Source organism: Phoca vitulina, unplaced genomic scaffold (genome assembly GCF_004348235.1).
Source record: "Phoca vitulina isolate PV1807 unplaced genomic scaffold, GSC_HSeal_1.0 scaffold5, whole genome shotgun sequence".
NCBI classification, from domain to species: Eukaryota; Metazoa; Chordata; class Mammalia; order Carnivora; family Phocidae; genus Phoca; species Phoca vitulina.
In genome coordinates, this window is record NW_022589708.1 from 9,137,476 (window position 1) to 9,157,674 (window position 20,199).

Below are 20,199 nucleotides of genomic sequence, written 5' to 3' on the forward strand. Positions count from 1 at the left end.
AAAAGTTTCTGCAACAAGCACGTACTATTTTCATAATAAACCAAACATTATCTTCATTTTATTTTTATTTTTATTTTTTTTTTTAAATTTTTGTTTGTTTTATTTATTTATTCATGAGAGTCAGAGAGAGAGATAGAGAGAGGCAGCAGCAGAGGGAGAAGCAGGCTCCCTGCCTAGCAGGGAGCCCGATGCGGGACTCGATCCCAGGACCCTGGGATCATGACCTGAGCCGAAGGCAGACGCTTAACCATCTGAGCCACCCAGGTGCCCCATCTTCATTTTATTAACTGACTAAAAAAAATGTAACGGCTGCGGCACCTGGGTGGCTCATTCGGTTAAGTGTCTGACTCTTGATTTCGGCTCAGGTCATGAGCTCAGGGTTGTGGGACTGAACCCCACATCAGGCTCTACGCTCAGTGGGGAGTCTGCTCGAGATTTTCTCCCTCTCCCTCTGCCCCTCCTCCTGCTAGTACTCCCTCACACTCTCTTGCTTTCTCTGTCTCTCAAATAAATAAATCTTAAAAAAAAATGTAATGGCTATTTAAGGACGTGGACGATGGGAGCTCTCACAGTATTTCTTGTAGAAATATGAATTGGTGCTAGCATTTTGTGACCCACCAAAAACATGCGTGAGAATGTTCAAAATAGCATCTTCTGTAAGAGCCAAGAAGTGGAATCAAAGCAAATATTGATCTGCAGAAAGGACACATCAATTGTGGGCATCCATCATACAGCAACAAAAGTGAACAAACTACGACACCCACACATGGATGAATCTCGCGAATATAATATCGAGTGAAAGGAGCTACTCATAGAAGAACACACTGTAGGATTCCATTTTACAAATTCCAAATAGGCAAAATCTTTCAATAGTGTTAAAAGTCAGGATGGTGGTCGCTTTTGGAGGAGGTAGAGAGCAATGATTAGGAAGAGGTATGGAAGGGAGTGTTCACTTTGTGTTAATTCATGACTACATACTTAGCATTTATGTACTTTTACATATGTGTATTGCATGTTCATTGAGAAATTTTGAAAAATAAATATGACTTGATTTCAGAATAAAAGAAAAATTAGTAAAATTAAACAATTTAAAACTTGTGGAAAAAAACCAGCCTATTAACTCTCTAAGAACTCTACGGTAACATGGTTCTGTGGTAATGTTTAAATAAAAGCGACTAGCACCAACTTGAGAAGGGCAATTGTTGGCAACATCAAATTCTTCTTGTTTTCTACAGGCTTCTGCAAGGGCCACCCTGTGAACAGGATCCCAGATTTTTTCCTTCCGTTCTTTCTGCAAAGACAGAAAAATTACCTTACAATGAGGTTGACAAATATCCTGGTAAACCTAGACAGTCATTTATATATGGACCTAGTTGTTATCAGTTGTGATGCCACACAATTTTCACATAGGAGCTTAAAAATCATTTATAATCAAGTTGATTAAGCAATGGAGCAATTATTAACAAGCTAACTCACTATACCTGGGTTTTAAGAGAACATATTTACCAAGGCACATCCAAATGTATTTTGATACATATGCCCCAATTTTAACCCATCCAAGAATAAAAATAATAGCATGTGACATCACAAACTGAATTCCCAGTCATTTACAATTAAAGCAAATACTGTGTCCTGGGTCGTTATGGAACTGAGAACTGCCTTAAGCCACATGCAAGCGGGGGGCGGGGGTAAGACTAGCGGCAACAAGGGACATGCAGGCTTCCTCAGCTTCCTCCCTTTCTGGGCTTATTTTGTCCCTATCCTCTTTGATTTGACAGGGTTCTTTGGCACTGAAGTTGGTCTTACCGTCACCTCTGCTGTCTTTAACCCATAGGGCCACCCAGTGGAGGTCTGCGACTTAAAAAAAAAAATCCTTTCCAGTAAAATAATCAACTCCCCTGAACTAAGGAGGGGGTTGACATTAACTTAGTCTGTTTGCATGTTAATTTGCACTTTATCATACAGTTGATAAAATTTAATATAGTGCATAAGAATACTGTGCTATGTGTATTTCAGCCTGAAATTTTAAAATAAAATAGTATCCAATAAGTTATATGCGTTGTCATTTTATTTTTTTGTAGAATGATTAGAATCTGACAAATAAGTAAAGGTTCTATGTGCAATATGCTGAGCAGCTCTTATGGTGTAGACGCCTGGAGCAAATAACAGTATTATGATTAGATGAAGTGCCCACAGGTCTTACCCATTGGGCTCATTCTCAAGAATCTCATCACCTTTTACAGTTGAAACTGCACCTGTTCAGCTACCAGCAGTACAGCGTCCTCTAAAGTGGTGCTGGCAAGTACGGGAGACACATGTTGCTATTTAGATTTCAATTTTAGAATATTACATACAATTAAATTTCACAGTAGTCACATTTCAAGTTCTCAACAGCTACTGGTGGCCAGTGGCTACCAAAATGGGCAGACAGTGAACATGTCCATCATCCCCAAAAGGTCTACTCAGTAGCGCTGTTTTAAAGCAGGCTCCTTCTTCCTCAATTTGCAACTCTTATTTCTCTTATGTGTTTCCTATACTTCAGCGCTTTAGGTCTGAGTAACCCTTTCCTTAGTACTGAATGATGACTAACCAGGATAAAAAAATCTAGTTAAACAGTAAGAAAAATGGGACAAATTATCATAGAAGCTATAGGACCGGGAATAATTAAGTTAGCCAGGACTTTAAATCAACTTTAGTCTTTAGCCTTTCGGAGGTAAAAAAAAAAAAAAAAAAAAAAAAAGTCCTTCAAAAATCCATTGAAAGCTATATTCCAACTCCCAGAAAAACATAAATATACAAAAACTTGAATATAATTTCAGTGTATTCACACATTCTCTACACTTACCCATGTACCCAAGATTAAGAAGCATGACTTTAAATGGCTAACATTCCACTGAACAGAACCTTGAAGTAATCATTGTCTGAAAGCCTCCCAGCCTCCAAAATAATTAAGAGTTCATGGGATCTTACGAAAAACGTTTTTCTTCAGTAGGAAACAAATTTGAGGAAGAAGTCATTGATTCTAGACTGTACATTACCTGTATCCTTTCTTTGAGTGCCTTTGGATAGAAATCATAGCCATTTTTAATGCCAATATGATATTTGCCTGAGGGATTTGTCCAGCTCACAGGAATCTACAGAAAAAAAGTAAATTGTTAACTCACTAAATGCTTCCCAATTCCAATGATTTAATACTAGGGAAAACGGTTACTTCACTTCTATTCCGATGGCTCAACTTGGATGAGCAAGGTTGCGTATTAGAGCAATATTTCTAATATTCTAAGGTGCCACTTAGTATCTGTCTGGCTTTTCTTCTTATCCCTAAATAAGATGGTTACCTGGGGTACCTTTCATTTACACAATGCTTCATAGTTTATAAAGTGCTTTCAACATACACTACCTCATTAAACTACTACAATCTTTAGTTCTCAAACATCAAGGACATATCACCTCTCCCTCCTCAGACCTACTGCCAAACTAAGGGGGAGGGGAAGCGGTTTACAGACCCTCTTTTTTTTTTTTATAGATCCTCTTGATGATGCTTATATTTCCTGTTAAGAAATGCACTCTCTACAATCAACAGGGATAATGCCTAGATACTTAAAATAGCTCTTGAAGAAAAAAGTTCTATAAAATCATGTTAATTATATATAACATAATAGTCTTTCCAAATATCTCAAAGTATTTAAAAGCTTCTAATTAACAGAATGATGTAAAGAGCATGCCCAGTGTACAAACAGAAAAAGCAAAGAAACAAAAAGAAATCAAACTACTTGCCTAAACCACAGGAAGGGTGAAAAGAAAGCTAAAATCTAGCTCTATCATGGAGACCAAAAAATTCAGTTAAAGAATATGTGACTTAGGTAAACCTGGCTGTGAATCCAAACTCTACCACTAACCAGAGGTCGGGACCCATAGGTCCTTACTTTGTAAAAGGAAGAAAATAATCCCTACCTTCTGATTTGCACAGATGCACTGAACATCAATCAACTTCAAATATCCATCAAGAAAATGTGGAATATTCACACTCTTTGTAATCACAGGACCCACGATCATTAAAAACAGCTTTCAAATGTGTATAAAACATGAGGTTGAACTATCAACCACTCAGACTTGGCTGACTCATCAATTCTCACTTGTGCAGTGTCTTTAACTGGCTCACCTCCATGTCCCTCATCAAATTATTCCCCAGGTAAGAAACTTTTGGATGAAATTTTCTCACAACTAAATAGAGAAAAAAACACCATTCACAGAACTTCAAAGATCTACTGATTTTTTAAAAGCCTGCCTGTATCAGTAATCATTTCTGAATCAAATGGACGTTTGGAGTATGGAAATTTCAAATATGTTGGCATATAAACTAGTGCTTTTCATTCAAAACCTACCAACCTCTTTTAGAGAACAGAGATTCTTAACTCTAGCGTCTCTGCTATAGCCTGTGACATAACAATACAGTGTTGCAACAACCAACAGGTTGTCCCAGTCACTAGCTGGGACATTCAAAAACTATTTCATCACAGGTGTCCCACTACACAGATTTTGTAACCCTAGGCTAGTGGCAAATTCTTTGTACAAGGAGATTTTATTTTATTTTTTTAAAGATTTTATTTATTTATTTGACAGAGACACAGCGAGAGAGGGAACACAAGCAGGGGGAGTGGGAGAGGGAGAAGCAGGCTTCCCGCGGAGCAGGGAGCCCGATGCGGGGCTCGATCCCAGGACCCTGGGATCATGACCTGAGCCGAAGGCAGACGCTTAACGACTGAGCCACCCAGGCGCCCCTATACAAGGAGATTTTAAAAGGCTGTGAAATGCCGAAGGATTAAATGGAATAACTGATTAAAATAACTGCAAGGTAAACAGGTGCTAACACATATTTAACCACAATTACTTACAATATATGTAATACAATGAAAATAATCCACGAGACATAATGTATATTTAATTATAAATGAGATAAAAATCTGCAGGGTCCACACAACCAGATACTTTTCAAATCACTATTATGTATTTTCCTCACAGTAAAGGCAGACTGGTTAGTTACAAAAAATTAAACTAAGGAAAATCATAAAATAAATGTTATAATCACGGTTCTGCTATCTAGCGTTAACCAAATTTGAGTAAAGGTAATTTTACTCTATGAGGCAATTATGGAATATGTCATTTTGCCTATTTGAGTATTTCATACACACGAACTTATTTTCAGTTTTTTTTTTTTTTAAGAATCAAAGCTTTATATTTTGGCCGTTTTAAGTGGGTATCTTTAAAATGGTTTTATTACCTGGTAACTACTGTGAAAATTAATAAAAAGAAAACTTGGTTAGAATGGAGTCAGGAGGCCAGCAGGGGGCGCTCTCACGCCCTACCACTCATCAGTTGCAGACCCAAGAGGAAGAGAGGGACCTTGCATGCCCGCGCTACATTACCACCCGAGCGGGAGGCGGTTTACTCCAATGGACTTCCTGTTTGTAACAGCTCTCCCACCACCCCCTTTTCCTCTATATAAAACAGTGGTCCTCTCCTTTGTTCTGGGTAGGGACTTGCCTATGACTTTGCCACAGGCTGCTTGCTCCAGACTGCCATTCTCTGCTATTCCTGAATAAACCCACTTTTGCTGGTAAAATAACTGAGTTTTATTTTTAAGGTTAATACTACAATGGAATAAGACGGATTTTCATATGAGAAACAGAATCTCTTTGATTACTAATTACATCTCTTTTCCTTGATTCTTTTAAAGAGGGGATGCCTAACGAATTGAACATTTTCTTAACAAACCAAATGTCATCCTGGTAATTTTTTTTTTTTTTTTTGCCTCAAACTATGTTTCAGCCTTGTCAGCTTCATGGTAAAGCCTGCACACTCCTTTAGCTACCACTGCATCTAAATATGGGGCCAAATTTGGCCAAGTCATTCACTATGCCTGGACTTAACTTTTTTTTATATGTAAGAATAAATACTGATGATTTAAAAACCAACTTCAAGTTGAATGTAGTAGAATTTTAAAAAGCACCATGCTCCCTTCCAAATGTCTACTAAAATTAGAATAAGGAAAAGGAGGAAAAAAAAAACACCCAAAGGACACAGAGAACTGGAAATGATACTCAGAAGCTGTATCATCCCCATTTTAAAGGTTGCAAAGTAAAAGGCAGCATTGAAAATTTATGGGGAGATTATGGAATTTTAATACATGGTGTTGGGGCAACTGGTCTTCAGATGGAAAAGAAGATCCAGGATCCCTTTTGAATTAAGCCTAAAATCAATTCCAGTGAATTCTAGAACATGAAATGAAATATGGTACAAGTTTTTAGAAAATGATAGAGGAGCTTATCTTCATAGTCTTGGGGTCAGGAAGAATGTCTTAAGACATGAAAAGTCCCAACCAAAAAGGCAAAGACTAATACCCAAATACGTTAAATTTAAGAACTTTTACTCATCAAAAGACACCACAAGGGAAGTGAAAATAGATATACAGAATGGGAAAAGACATCAGAGACATCCCATCAGAGGACAGGCACTTAGAATGTGTAATGGAATCCTACAAATTAGTGAGAAACAAGACAACTCGGTAGGGGGACAAAGAGGGCAAACGGACTTGAACAGGCACTTTACGAAAGAAGAAATCCAAATGTCTAATCAACATAGGAAAAGCAGCTCAATCTTATTGGTAATTTAAAAAATGCAAATTAAAACTACATGATACACCCATATTCCCAGCATATTTGCAAAGATTAAAAAGCCTTAAGAATACGAAGTGTTAGCTGTGAAACTATTAAAATTCTTATACACTGCTAGTGGAAATGCATTTTAGTACAAATACTTGGAAAATCTGTTTGGCATCACCTGGTCAAGTCGTATCTCTACAATTCAGCAATTCCACTCCTAGGTACACATCCTGGAATTATCTATACACCTGTGCACAAGATATGTACATAAGAATGTCCTCTAAAGAGCTGTTAGTAACTCTCAAACTGGAAACAACTGTTCATCAGCAGTAGAGTGGACAGAATGGGGCACATACAAACCATGACATCTTGCACAGCAATGAAATTTAAAAAAATCACTACCACATGCAACATCATGGCTGAATGGGAAGAATCTTGCAAATACCTGATGTAAAATGATACATAAATGAAGTCATTCATATAAAGTTCACAAATAGGCAAAACTAACAATTTGTTTCAGGTATCCACACAGAGTTGGTAAACCTATAAAGCAAAGCACAGAAATAATTATCACAAAAGTCAAAGTAGGTTGTGATCCGGGAGAACACAGGAAGCCTCTGAGGTATGGCAATATTCTTTGTCTCATCTGGGTAGTGGATAAAAAGGCATTCGCTTTTTATTCATCAAGGTGTACGTATGTGTTTTATGCATTTTCCTTTATGTCTGTACACTTCACCATAAAGATTATAAACTTCTGTTCACTTTTTTGCTTCTACCTGCTCATGGGAGTGTCACTGGCCAAAGTAACTCACCACTAGTTTCTCGAGAAGGCCTATGAATAGACTCCTTAGAGAATGAGATTACTGGAATGTTCAAAGCACTTAACTAGTAGTTCATCTTAAACTGGGAGAAGAGTAAGACATTAACCACCAGCAGTTTATAGGCTATTTTGAAGAAGCTGAAATACAGATATTTAATTCATCTTAAAGCATGGTTACGTCAAAGAAACCTGAACACTTTACTATGTTGCTGTCTGAAAACTGTGTGCTCATGAGTTCTGAGAGATCCAGCTAGCCAGAATCCCAGCAACTAATAACATTCTTCTTTTTCATGACCGCTGTAAAGTATCTGAACATCAGCACATCCTTGAAAAAAAATTATCTGAACACGTATGTGGGTACGTTCTGTGTTCTGATGGAGAAGGGAGCTAACACCAAGAAGGCTGGTGGAAAGTCTGTATGAGGAACAATCAGACTCCCGCTGCCCATCCCATATCCTGCCCAAACCTGACCCGCCAGGCAACTGGACGTGGAACCAGAGAGACATTGAAATGTCAGCTTTCTAGAGAAGTTCACATAGCAGAGGGGAGAGGTGAGACATAGAGAAGATTCTGCAAGAGATCTCCCTGGGCACTAGGTGTGAGCCCCTGAACACAGACAGCCAGGCTTCTCTCTCACTCTCCCCTCAAAGCCCAGGCCAAACATGTTAAGGTTCTCTTGGAGATAACTGAGCATCCCAATGGGAAAAGGTATGCCATAAACTGCCACCTTTGGGTCCACCATGACAGCACCACTGCTCTCATCCCAAGACCGTGCACAAGCAGAGAGCATTTCCATCACCTTTATGTGCCTTGCTAATAACCAAGGGACAGCCAGGATAGCTAGATACCTTGGAAAAACTCTCAGGTAGAAAGCAGAGCACAAGGAAGGAGGAGAGGCAGAGGAAGGAGGAGGTGAAGAGAAGGAGGAGAAAGGGAAGAGGGAAGAGGTAAAGAAAAAGGGGAGAGCAAGGAAAGGGGAAAGGAGAATAGGAGGAAGAAGAAGGTGAGTAAAAAGAAGAAACCACTAGAAAAAAATTTTTAGACAATATTCTCACAGATAAAATGTTGCATACATGACACAAAAATATGCTGAGTGAACATGAACAGAATTGCATTTAAAAATAATAGGCAAAATTTAACAAAATTCAATAGAGGGCTAGAAAAGAATATTGAGAAATCTTAGAAATCTTTCAGGAAGGAAAAAAGCAAACAAAAGCAATGAAGAAAAGGTGGAAAAACGTAAGAAAATTGGAAGATCAACTCAAGAGGTACACTGTCCAATTAACAGGAGTTCTAAATAAAAGAATAGCAAAAACAGTGGGAGAAAGTAACCCAAGATGCCACCAGACAACTCAAAAATGAAGGACCTGAAAGGTAAACTCTCTTCTTCCACAGTGCTATTTCCACAGATAAAGTCTCAAACCACATAAAAACTCAAGAAATAAAAAGAATTAGTATGTTCTTTTGTATGTAAGATACATGGTATGTATCTTTCCCCGAAGATAATGTCAAGATATCAAAACTTTATCTCTTGGTGAGTGGGAACTGTTGGTCAAAGGGAAAGGTATGGCTTAGTTTTTCCTGTTAGAAGCCTCGAAGTAGTTGTCTTTTCAAACTATGAAGACATGTTGAATACAATTAAAACTTAAATTAAAACCTCCCACTATATTGATGGGCTGAGAATACTTAACAGTAGAGCTAAAGAAGTATGTCACCAAATTGAGAAAAGATTTAAATATCTATCAATTTTCTGATCTTATTTCACAGCCTGTATATGTATATGTAATTCTACCTCTGAGCAGCAGTGATGCTATCAGCCCATGTGGTTTATCTAAAGCATGGGCTACTACAGCTATTTAAAATAAACAATTGAGGACACTATAGGATTCTAAATCTGCAGGACTTACTAGGAGTGTTCCCTAGTTTCCCAGAGCAATGTAAACTCACAGGAATCCCATGTGTCTCTCTGAAATATACTCTAACAAGGTTGACTTGGGAAGACAGGCAAAACCTTAGAGTAATTCAGATGTGCAGAAACTCATTTCCCTCCAGTTTACAATCTTTTTTTTTTTTTAAGGCCCACACTGTCTTAGCTTGGGTCCCATAAGAAAACACCATAGACCCCAGGAATTTATTTTCTCACAATTGTGAAGGCTGGGGGCATGAGATTAGGGTGCCAGCATGGTCAGGTTCTGGGGAGACTCTTCCTGACTTGTAGGCACAGCTTTCTGAGTCCTCACACGGCAGGGAAAAAGCAAGCATAGACTAATCCCCTCATGAGGGCCTCACCCTCATGACCTCATCCAACCCTAACACCATCTCCAAATACCATCAAATCGGGTGCGAGAGCTTCAACATATGACTTATGGGGTCATACAAACAATTCAGTCCATAAAACCTGGATGTTCATGCCTGCTGTCTGCCTGGGGTAGGCAGATTCTAAAGATAACCCATGCCCTTGTGTAGTCCTCTCCCCTCAGTGAAGGCAGGGTCTGACTATTGTGAAGGGATTTTGCAGATACAATTAAGGTCTCTAATCAGGTGACCGATTTAATAAAAAAGGACATGACCCTGGTGGACGTGACCTCATCAGGTGAGCTCCTTAAAAGAGAGACTGAGGCTATCCCAAAGGTCAAAGAGATTTTCCTGCTGGCTTTAAAGCAAGCTGTTGCGAGCTCTAGAGGTGCAAGAAAAATGAATTCTTCCAACAACCACGTGAACTTGGAAGAGGACCCTGAGCCTCAGATAAGACCAGGTTCCAACCAACACCTGATTACAGTCTTGTGAGACACGAGCAGAGAGCCACGAAAAGCCAGATTCCTGACCCACGGAAACAGTGAGATAATAAATGCAGGAATGTATGTGGCTTTAAGCTGCTAAGTTTGTGTTACCTCAGTAGCACAGAAAACTAATATACTGCCACAACAATCTTAGCCAGAAGACAGTGCCTAAACATGATTCAGATAGATGGTAAAAGATGGGTAAAGTTCCATATAGCTCTTTAGACGCAGATAAACACAAATTCATCTTCCAAACTAATTCTGCTTATTGGTTTAAAAGATAAAGAGTACTGAATCACAATAAAATTCCTGACATCTAACAAGCTCATTAGCTAACATCTCATCAACTGCTTTTAGTATTCTCATCATTTTTCATGTTAGCTTAACTTTCTACCCAGGTCTTTCTACTAAGTACATAGAGTAACACAAAGCCAGTCACTTAAGTACACAATTATTAAAGCCTAAATATTTCATATTCCAAGTTCTCAGAAGGGACAGGAAAAGATGAAGGCAAAACTACAATCTGGTCACTTTTCCTGCCTTTCTATCCAAAACTTAAAATTTTTAGAATTTGGCAATCACATTGAAAAATATATCCCAATTCTAAGCTCACTATCAAACAAACAAACAAACAAACAAAACACTGAATTTTTCTAAGACGGCCCCTAATGACCCCCACCTCCTGGTATTCATGCTCTCGGTAAAATCCCCTTCCTCTTAAGCATGTGCTGGATTTCATGGCTCATTTCTACTGAAAACAAAATGGCAGATGTGATGGGATGTCAATTCCAAGATTAATTTGTGAAAAGACCATGGCCTCCATCCTGGGCACTCTCTCTTGGATTACTCTCCCAGGGGGAAGACAGCTGAATGGTGTGACACAGCCCCACGGAGAGGAACCAAAGCCTGTCAGTAAGTACCTGAGCGAGCTTGGAACAGAGACTCCCCTTCCCCACTCAGGCTGAGCCTTCAGATGAAACCACAGCCGTGGCCAACGGCAAGCTCAGGAGAGATCTTAAACAAGAGGCACCCAGCTAAGTCACACCCAGATTATGGACTCACAGAAACTGTGAGATAATAAATGTTTGTTATCTTAAACCATGAAGCTTTGGGGTAATTTATTAAAGAGCAAGAGAGGTAACTAATAACCTACCACCAAACGTAAGCTAAAACCATTAGATGCTTTGAGGCAACAGTATAAGAAAAAGGAAAAAAAAATTCGATAAAAAGATAAAAGTTCTAACCTTGAGCGCTCTTCCTGAAAGACCGACAACCTCGCCATCTTTGGGCTCCACCACTGTAGCAGTATTCACATCGCCACTTCCTGTTGTATCAATGATATCAATGATTTTTGGTTTCCCATCAGTTGTAACCTGAAAAGTAAGAGATAATTAAAATATAAATTATAGATTTAATTTTTTAATCCTTAAAAAAGTAATGCCAACCCCCATATATGTGCATACACATACATGAAATACTCTGAAATCTGCAATCATTTAAAAAAGAAAACTGAATTGTTTTAAGCCAAAAGTGGGACAGATACTTACAAAAAATTTAGTCATGGAAAGCACCAAAGAATCCTTCAAGTGATTTTATATATTCAGAATAAATATTTACTAAGCATTTACTAAGGCCGGTGTTGGGGACATACATAGAAATGATCAATACACAGAAGTCCCTGATCTCACAGATCTTATGTTCTACTCAGTCAATAAACACATCAAATACATAACACACCAGATGGTGATAATTACTATGGAGAAAAATTAGGCAGAAAAAGGAGTTAGTGTAGGGGTTTCAACTTTAACAAGGTTGGTCAAGAAAGATCTCACTGAAGGTAACATTTGAGAAAAGACCTGAAGAAGGTGAGCTTTGGGTTGGACAAGCACAAAACTGTAGGGAGAAAACATGTAATAACATGTAATTATAGGATGTCACAGCAGCACTCAAACTTATTAAGTTCTAAATTCAAACTTAACATTCAAACTTAGTTCTCTCTAGGCTTTGCCATCTCAGGAATTGATACATACCCAGATATTCAAACCAGAAAGTTAAAAGTCCTTCTTCTCTGACTCTTTATTCTAGTTTACTCCTCACGTCCAATCTCTCAGGGAGTCATCTTCATTCTACCTCTAAAATACAGTTCAAGTCCATCTTCTCCCCTTGATTTTCCCCACCAGTATCCAGACTCTCTCCCCACCATCACCCCCTTGCCTTCATAATGCTGATGCTCCTTTCAGGTCTCCCACAGTCTTGGCCCCCACCAAGAGCAAGTCAAACAAGCTGTACGATGCCAGTCTTCCATGTGGTATCCTACAATGGATCCCAATGCACTCACTACAAAAGTCTCTGCGCGACCTGGCCCTGCCACGTCCGGTCCTGTACCACTCTAACCACCTGGCCTCCTTTCAATTCCTGCCACGTGCCAAACTTTTCCCTGCCTCTCAACTTTGTACACACAGTCCTTCCGCTTGGAATCCTCTGTCCCTTCAGCTGTTCCCTAGACATCCCAATCTCATCTCTGTTTCCTACTAAAATGTCACCTCTTCAGAAAGCCCTCCCTGATGACCTCTTCTGTAGTTGCCATCCTAAACCTGAATCTTTTTCTTCCTCACTGTACCTTGTTTCCTTCACAGAACTTCTAACCATACAGCTGGCTGATTCCTGATCTATTTCCACTATTAGAAGAGAAGTTGTATTAAGGGGAAGGACTATGTCTATTTTACTCACCAAATTCCCCCAAACCCAGCAGTGCCTAGTTGGTACTCAATACATATTCAACGACTGAATGATCGTGCTAATTTACTCAGCATTAAGAGTGATCTTCCTAAGGCCTGGTCTCTTGGCCAGTCCAAGAAACAGCAGTACTGTATTTTCATACTGCTTTTGTTGGAAAAATCATTTCTGGGCTCGCCTTGCAAAGGGAATATCTAGCATTCAAGATATATGTACTGAGTTATTAGCAGGAAATCAGGCATGGAGACACAAAGACTGAAAAAAGAAGACAGCTACTCTCAAGGAAAAAAAAAAAAGCAATGTAAAAAATGCCAAGAGTATCACAAAAGCACAAGGTCTTCCAACTCCTTTTCCACCTGGAAAACTCACACTCTAAGTTCAAGCTTAGCGTCTCTTTCTGTTTTCCCAGGCATTGCTTCCTTCCACCCCCACCCCCCAAATGCATGTGTCCTTAAAGCTCTGCAGTTAAGGGTTACCCAATGGGGGAAGAGGGCAAGTCACCATGTGGAGGAAACAAAGGCACACATGGTTTTCTTTATGAGGCAGAAGCAAAGGGGTTCTTGATGGGCCCCAAATCTTATTCCAATAACACTGCCATAGAACCACCAGGGGCCATAAAGGCCTTCCAGGCACAGCTGTTTTTTGTTTTTAATGTGTAGTAATTTTTAAGCTGGATGTCTACACTATTTTTTTTTTTTAAAGATTTTATTTATTTATTTGAGAGAGAGGATGAGAGGAGAGAGAGAGCACATGAGAGGGGGGAGGGTCAGAGGGAGAAGCAGACTCCCCGCCGAGCAGGGAGCCCGATGCGGGACTCGATCCCGGGACTCCAGGATCATGACCTGAGCCGAAGGCAGTTGCTTAACCAACTGAGCCACCCAGGCGCCCCTGGATGTCTATACTATTAACAAAATAAGTAATATACTCAGAAGGCTCAAAATCATCACCAAAAAATTATTGTGGAAGTCATACCAAACTCTAACAAGATTATGATAAAACTTAAATCAGTTACTGATTTTGAAGGGATTGGCTAAATATCTTTAGAAATAAAATGAAGGAAAATATAAGAAAATCTACCAAAATAAAAAATGGAAACAAGAAGAAGTTAATACTCCCCTATAAAATTAAAACTAGCCAAATCATGTACTAAGAATTTAAGAAAACAATTGATTTTAAAAAGTATTCCAAATAAGTATGAATTTGAAAGCTAGGCCACAGCTCTAAGAACACAATCACCTATCTTTATCTTCTCATTCAATGAGCAAACAACTTCAGTGACTTGAGATTAAAAAATCACAAGAGATCACTAACAAGCCAGACATAGATCCCTCTCACTAGAAACCTCATTATCAGTGTGTGAGCAAAGAAGAAAGCCTAACGGGATTTAGTAACTTATCTACCGTCTACTATTGCCACAAGCTTTACTTATTAGCATCTCTCTTTCATTAAAAATTCTTATATATGCAATTTTCTATCCCTGTACCTCTTTCTTCACCTTTAGGTAAAGGCAACCACTCCACTGGAGACAGAAAGACAGAAGAGGGAGTTTGGGGTTAGGAAGAAGAGGTTTTAAAAAAGGCAAACCAGCTGAAGATTGCAATGGAGCTTTGGGAGAAGAAAGAAACTGAACCGCTACCATCAGAACGAAATCCCTCATCTTTGCGGGGGCGAGGGGGCTGTATTACAAGACAAAGAGGGGAACTGGACCACTGCCCGAGTTGTGAGTAGAGCTAAGGTAGTAATACAGTCCGTGTACTGGGGTGGGGGGTACTGAGAAGTGCTTACAGGGCTATGTTGGCTGGACAAAACAAACTGCCCAAAGATTTTCCCCAAAATGTCAAGAATCTGAGTTACTTTGTGTCTCCACTGAATTGATTATGGTCAGGGAGCTGGTGAGGGCAGTGAGATATTCATTAAACATTAGAGGGTCAAAAGAAAGGGGGGAGGGGAGTTGCAAATTATCCTAAACAAAACAAAGTGAATGTATAAGTATTTACTTGAAAATATTCTTTTAAGCAAGGGAAGATATTTCATAAGCAAATACTATTAAATGACTATTATTCTCAATAATAGTCTGTCATCAGAGCCTGTCTGATGAATGACTCAGACAGGCTCTGCTTTCAGAAAGCTTACAATCCAGTTGGAAAACAAATCAGTAAAGCGGTAAGTGCAACATAACAATAAATAAAAAAGGTAAGGACAGTATCTATGAAAACATATAGGGCGCCTGGGTGGCTCAGTTGGTTAAGCTACTGCCTTCGGCTCAGGTCATGATCCTGGAGTCCCAGGATCGAGTCCCGCATCGGGCTCCCTGCTCGGCAGGGAGGCTACTTCTCCCTCTGACCCTCCTCCCTCTCATGCTGTCTCTCATTCTCTCTCTCTCAAATAAATAAATAAAATCTTTAAAAAAAAAAAGAAAGAAAACATATAGAACATAAAATGCAGCGTCAGGGAATTCAGGAAAACTAACCAAGAGAAAGGTGATAAAAATTAAAGTCAACTGCATAGTACCTAATATTAACAACCAATTACATACCTATAATTTACTTACTATACTTACTCTATTATTTTACTAAATGTAAAAAAACAGAAACATTTTTATAGTGCCACTTGTAACCTTCTTCCCCAAACCATTTTTCCTCCATGAAGATATGCTGCACTATACTGCACACACATATACATTTTTTTCCATTCAGCAAAAATATTTAATGTTGTGAGTACATTTCATACAAAATTAATCTGGATATTTGCTGTCAAAGAATTTTAACTTATGCAGGAAAAAAGGTTATGTAAACAGAAATATTAAAACGAAACATTTTAGGTGATGTGGGGGAGGGAGGGATCTGAACATACTGCTATGAGAGCAAAAAAGAAAAGAAGCACCGAAGTAACTGTTGGCAAGAATTGGGCCTTATTCATCTTGAACCCTCAAGTCCTAACACAATGGTGGGCACACACACATAAATATATGCTGGGGGTCTGAATTAAATCAGTAGATAGCTGAAAAGCTAACAGGGTCAAGACCCGGGTGGGTCTTAAAGGATTAAGCAGGAGTTTACAGGTGATGGCGGAAGGCTTGCAGGCAGATTAACTTATATGTTGAGGAAAGACCTGAGGGTGGGTGAGTGGAAAGGGTGGACTGTTCAAGATGGAAGCAAAGGGTTGACAGCAGGGTGGACAGAAGTAGGGAGCGGAGAGTGAGAACCAAGGCACCATAAGGAGGTCAAGCTGGATGATAAAGGGCTACACAAAATTCAAATTTCGGAATTTTTATGCAAAGGTAACTAGGACAAAATTTAAAAAGTTTTGTTTTGTATGAAACAAGGGTGTTACAGAAGGTGTTTTCTTTCTTTCTTTTTTTTTTTTTTTGGAAAAATAATTTGGCAACGTGAAGGATGGAGCAAAGAGAAGACTGGTGGCAGGGAACCAACTGGCTACTGCATATTCTTTCCAGGTCCAGTGCAAGTCCCACCCTGGCCGTGAAGCCAGCTCTCCTGCTACCCCCCTCCCCCAACCTTGGTGACACTTGCAGGAGGACATCTTTTAACTCAACCTTAGACATGTGCCTGGATATCTGCTGAGGAGAGATGTAATCATTTATTACTCCTCTCATGCTCTCCACCCTCTACTTTTAACAAACCCAGGCAGCTGTCACAAAAGAGCACTGGGCCCAAAGCAGTCACCAAAGAATGACACCCCACTGCCTTCTCCAAAGTGTTCATTTGTGCCTCGAGTCCACTACGCAGACCCATCTGGCTTTCCAAATGTCCACTTTGGCCTTCTTTTTTCATTCTTTCCTTCCCTTTTATTTCTATCCACCTTCTTATTTTAATGATATATACAGAGATCTATAAAATACATTTGCTAAAGCAGGAAAAAAATCTTAAAAAAAATTCCCTCACACATGCAAGCCACCTTAACTGAATTTCTTTTAACTGGCCGTATTTATGTCAATATCTCCATTAAAGTTGTTAGAAGAGTTACGTTTTCGTTTTATTTCAATTATTTTATTGCTTGAACATTTGTTATTACATGCAAATACCTAATGCACATTTATCCTCCAGACAGTTGATTTAAATCCCAGCATAAACTCCTTCTAAATAAACCTGCTTAAAAAAAATTAGTGTTTACTTAACACTTTTCTTGAGCACTTTAAAAAGTCACATGTAAATAATCCTCTCAATTAATTTTCATAGCAACATTGTGGATGAGAACTGCTATTACTTTACAGAGAGTAATGGAATGATACGAGAAGCAGATTGGGAAGTTCTACAAAAGCATTTTTATTGAGACAGTCTCCTCCAAACTCTCCCGATCCTTTCATTATCCTGACAAAAGAACCAGTAAACACTTACCCCAGTTGTTCTCCTCCCACTTATCCCTATAAAAAGTAAACATATACTACAACAGAATGGAAACCATTACTACCCTGTAATAAAGCCTCAATGAGGTGATGGCTGTCACTGCCGTAAGTCTTCAGAGTTATTAACACAACAACTGTACCACTTGAGCTACCAGCAAGGAACACATCACTCGCTGTTCTGACTCACCAAAGCTGCCTGGCCTTGCCAGCCTGAGGTGTGTTGTACTCCAGAGTGCTGCTTAAGAATTAACAGGAGGAAGCAAGATTCCTAGAGGGATTCTATACAGTCAGCCAGCCTGGTTCCCTTTTTACCCCCAGCATGACATCCTAACGTCCAAAATTGCTACCTCAATTATTAGAAAGCACAATAAAGGATCCAGAGGCCAGAGAGTACTTGGGAGAGGAAGAGAATTATTAAACTTCAGCGTTTAGTGTAGAAAGGACTGACAGATGAAGGACTGACAAAAGGGAGAGAGCTGCATACCACAGGATTAGCCACGTTAGATTTTTAAGAGAGGGATCTTCAACAACGGTGATATTTTATGACTGTAGTTCAGTAAAAGGCTAAGGCTAAATTTACAAAAGTCAAACTTTGAAGACTTAGAATACTTTTAATCAAGAGACATTTTTGTAAAGTTACCTTTTGGTATGGTACTTTAAAGATTTCAAAGGTGCCTAAGGCAAAATTAAGTAATTTTTTAAAATCGTAATTAAAGTATGTTGTCTTACACTTCGAGGCTAAAAAAAATACAGAAGCCTAATTTAATAAAGCCCGAAGAGTTCGCCAAAAACAAAGTAAATTAGGTTCTTATGTAAAATAAAGACTAAGTCATGCGTTTCAATGACCCTAAACAAGTACATTGCAGAAGATGGTTTAAAAATAGAACACATAAAACTACCAGAGGAAACAATTCCGGAAGTTGACCGAGTTATCTTCTTGAAACCCGGCTTTCATGTGAAAGATAAAACAATTCTCCCCAAAACCAAATCTCCCGAACGACAGCAATAAAAATGAGGTTCTGATAGGTCATTTGCCCCTTTTCTGTTTCCTCCCCACCCCCACCAATAATAAAAATTGTAAAATCCCCGTTTGAAAATAGCAGACACGGGCCGGTGCCCGAGACACGAGGGACCTGCGGAGGAAGGCGGCGTGGTGGAAAGGGGCCCGAGGGCCCGGGCCTGGCAGCACCTGGGCAGGAAGGGGATTCCTGGGCGAAAGGCGGACCCAGGCACCCCCGCCAGCCGCGCCTGGCACGCCGCTTTTGTCTGGGCCGGGATGACGGCCCAACCCGAGCCCCCCGCCCGCCCTGCCCTCCGCCTCCTGCGGGTGCCGGCTCGGGCTCGGCTGCAGAGCGGGATTCGGCCTGCAGGGCTCCGAGGCTGCGTCCCCTCCGCGTCCCCTGGCCGGCCGGCCCGCCAGCCAGCCGCCCGCGCCCCCGCGCCCCCGCGCCCGGGCCCGGGCCCTCGGCGGCTGCCGCACCTGCATGCCCGGAGCCCCGGGGTCGACCCCCGTGTCCAGGACGGCGATGAGCACCCCTCGCCCGTCATACTCCGGGTAGCGACAGAGGAAGGAGGCGGCCCCGGTCTCTTTCTTGGGCAGGAGGCCGTGGAAGGGGAAGGGCTCCTCGGCCGCCGCGGTGGCCATGGACGCAGGCTGGAGGACGAGGAAGAGGCAAACTGCCAGGTTGCGCGCGGACGAGCGGCGCGAGGACACCGGGGCAGCCGCGGGCCTGGGCGGGGGCGAGGGGCGGGGCCGGACGCCGACCAATGCCGGCCCGCCAGGGGGAGCCGACCAATCACGTACAGCTACGTAAGCCAAAGGCGCCGCTCTCAGGAGCTTGGCCGGAGTGTTGCCCGGGCCGCAGTGTAGGAGGCGGAGTCTGAATATCCTGGTGGAGATTTTGGTTCTCGAACCTAGGGGTCTTAAAGAGACCGACTCTTGGGATTTTTAGGAGAGGACCGGGCTCGGAGTGAAGTGTCCATGTGTCCCGGGAGAGGCACTCTCCGAGGAACAGGGAAGGAAATGAGCCGCCAGCATGGAGTAGCTGGAACTCGCTCCGGGCAAGTGATGGTTTGCGAACTTGAAGTCGTGGACGAAAGTTTTGGTTCGGCTGCTGCAGGAGCCCCCCTGACCCGAATTAAGGGAGGCGACTCTCGAACGCTAAACCCCCTGGAGTCGTGGGATATCGGCAATTTGCCCGGACGTAGATTTTTGAGAGACAGTATTTTGAGTCAGTGGTGGCGGGTTTGGGTTTCCCTGCCTGTCTTCCTGTGTACCCCTTTGATCGCGGCCAGGCCTAGGAGGAATAGGGTGGGGAGAGACCAGCGCTTCAGACAACAGGAAGTGGGTTCTTGGGCGTTCAGTTGGCCTCGTAGGCGGTAACAAAGCAGGAGGCTGAAGTGGGCCCCTCCTATCCTCATTGCTTCCTTATCTTTGACTTCCGAGATTTTTAATTTTTTTTTTTTTTTTTTTTGGCCTTTAAATTGAAGTTCTGGTTGTTCCTTTAAGGCTCACTCAATTATCGAGCCATAATTTTCAGTTTTTCAGACTCACAGTGACTATCAATTGCTCCATGCCGCACTAGTGGATCTTTAATGATCTGTATGTCTGTATTCACGCCTGAGGAATCCTGAGCCTTTTCGTCCGCGCCGAAGACTCTTGGCAATCTGGTGAAGCTTCGGGACCCCTTCTCAGCAGCGTTTTTAAACGCATAAAATGAAATATATAGGATTACAAAGGAAATTATGTTGACATATAGTTATCAAAAATATTAAAACCAACTTGGTTATAGAGCAGTAGTTTTATATCTGTGTGTATATAGTTATAACATATGTGCT

At 40.8% G+C, this 20,199-nt stretch overlaps 1 protein-coding gene across 7 annotated transcripts in view; it reads right to left on the reverse strand.

The window, feature by feature from the left end:
* TPP2 (tripeptidyl peptidase 2) overlaps positions 1–19,105 on the reverse strand; it is a 70,248-nt gene extending 51,143 nt beyond the window's left edge. For all 7 annotated transcript variants that reach the window (XR_004299193.1, XR_004299192.1, XR_004299194.1 and 4 more), the window contains exons 1-4: positions 18,842–19,105; positions 11,507–11,635; positions 3,039–3,134; positions 1,187–1,291 (exon numbers count right to left, since the gene is read on the reverse strand). Coding sequence is in view for 4 of the 7 variants with exons in the window: in XM_032402664.1 (XP_032258555.1) it covers positions 1,187–1,291; positions 3,039–3,134; positions 11,507–11,635; positions 18,842–19,006 (495 nt within the window). In the remaining 3 variants the exon portion in view is untranslated. The remainder of the gene's footprint in view (positions 1–1,186; positions 1,292–3,038; positions 3,135–11,506; positions 11,636–18,841) is intronic.
* Positions 19,106–20,199: the final 1,094 nt, after the last annotated feature.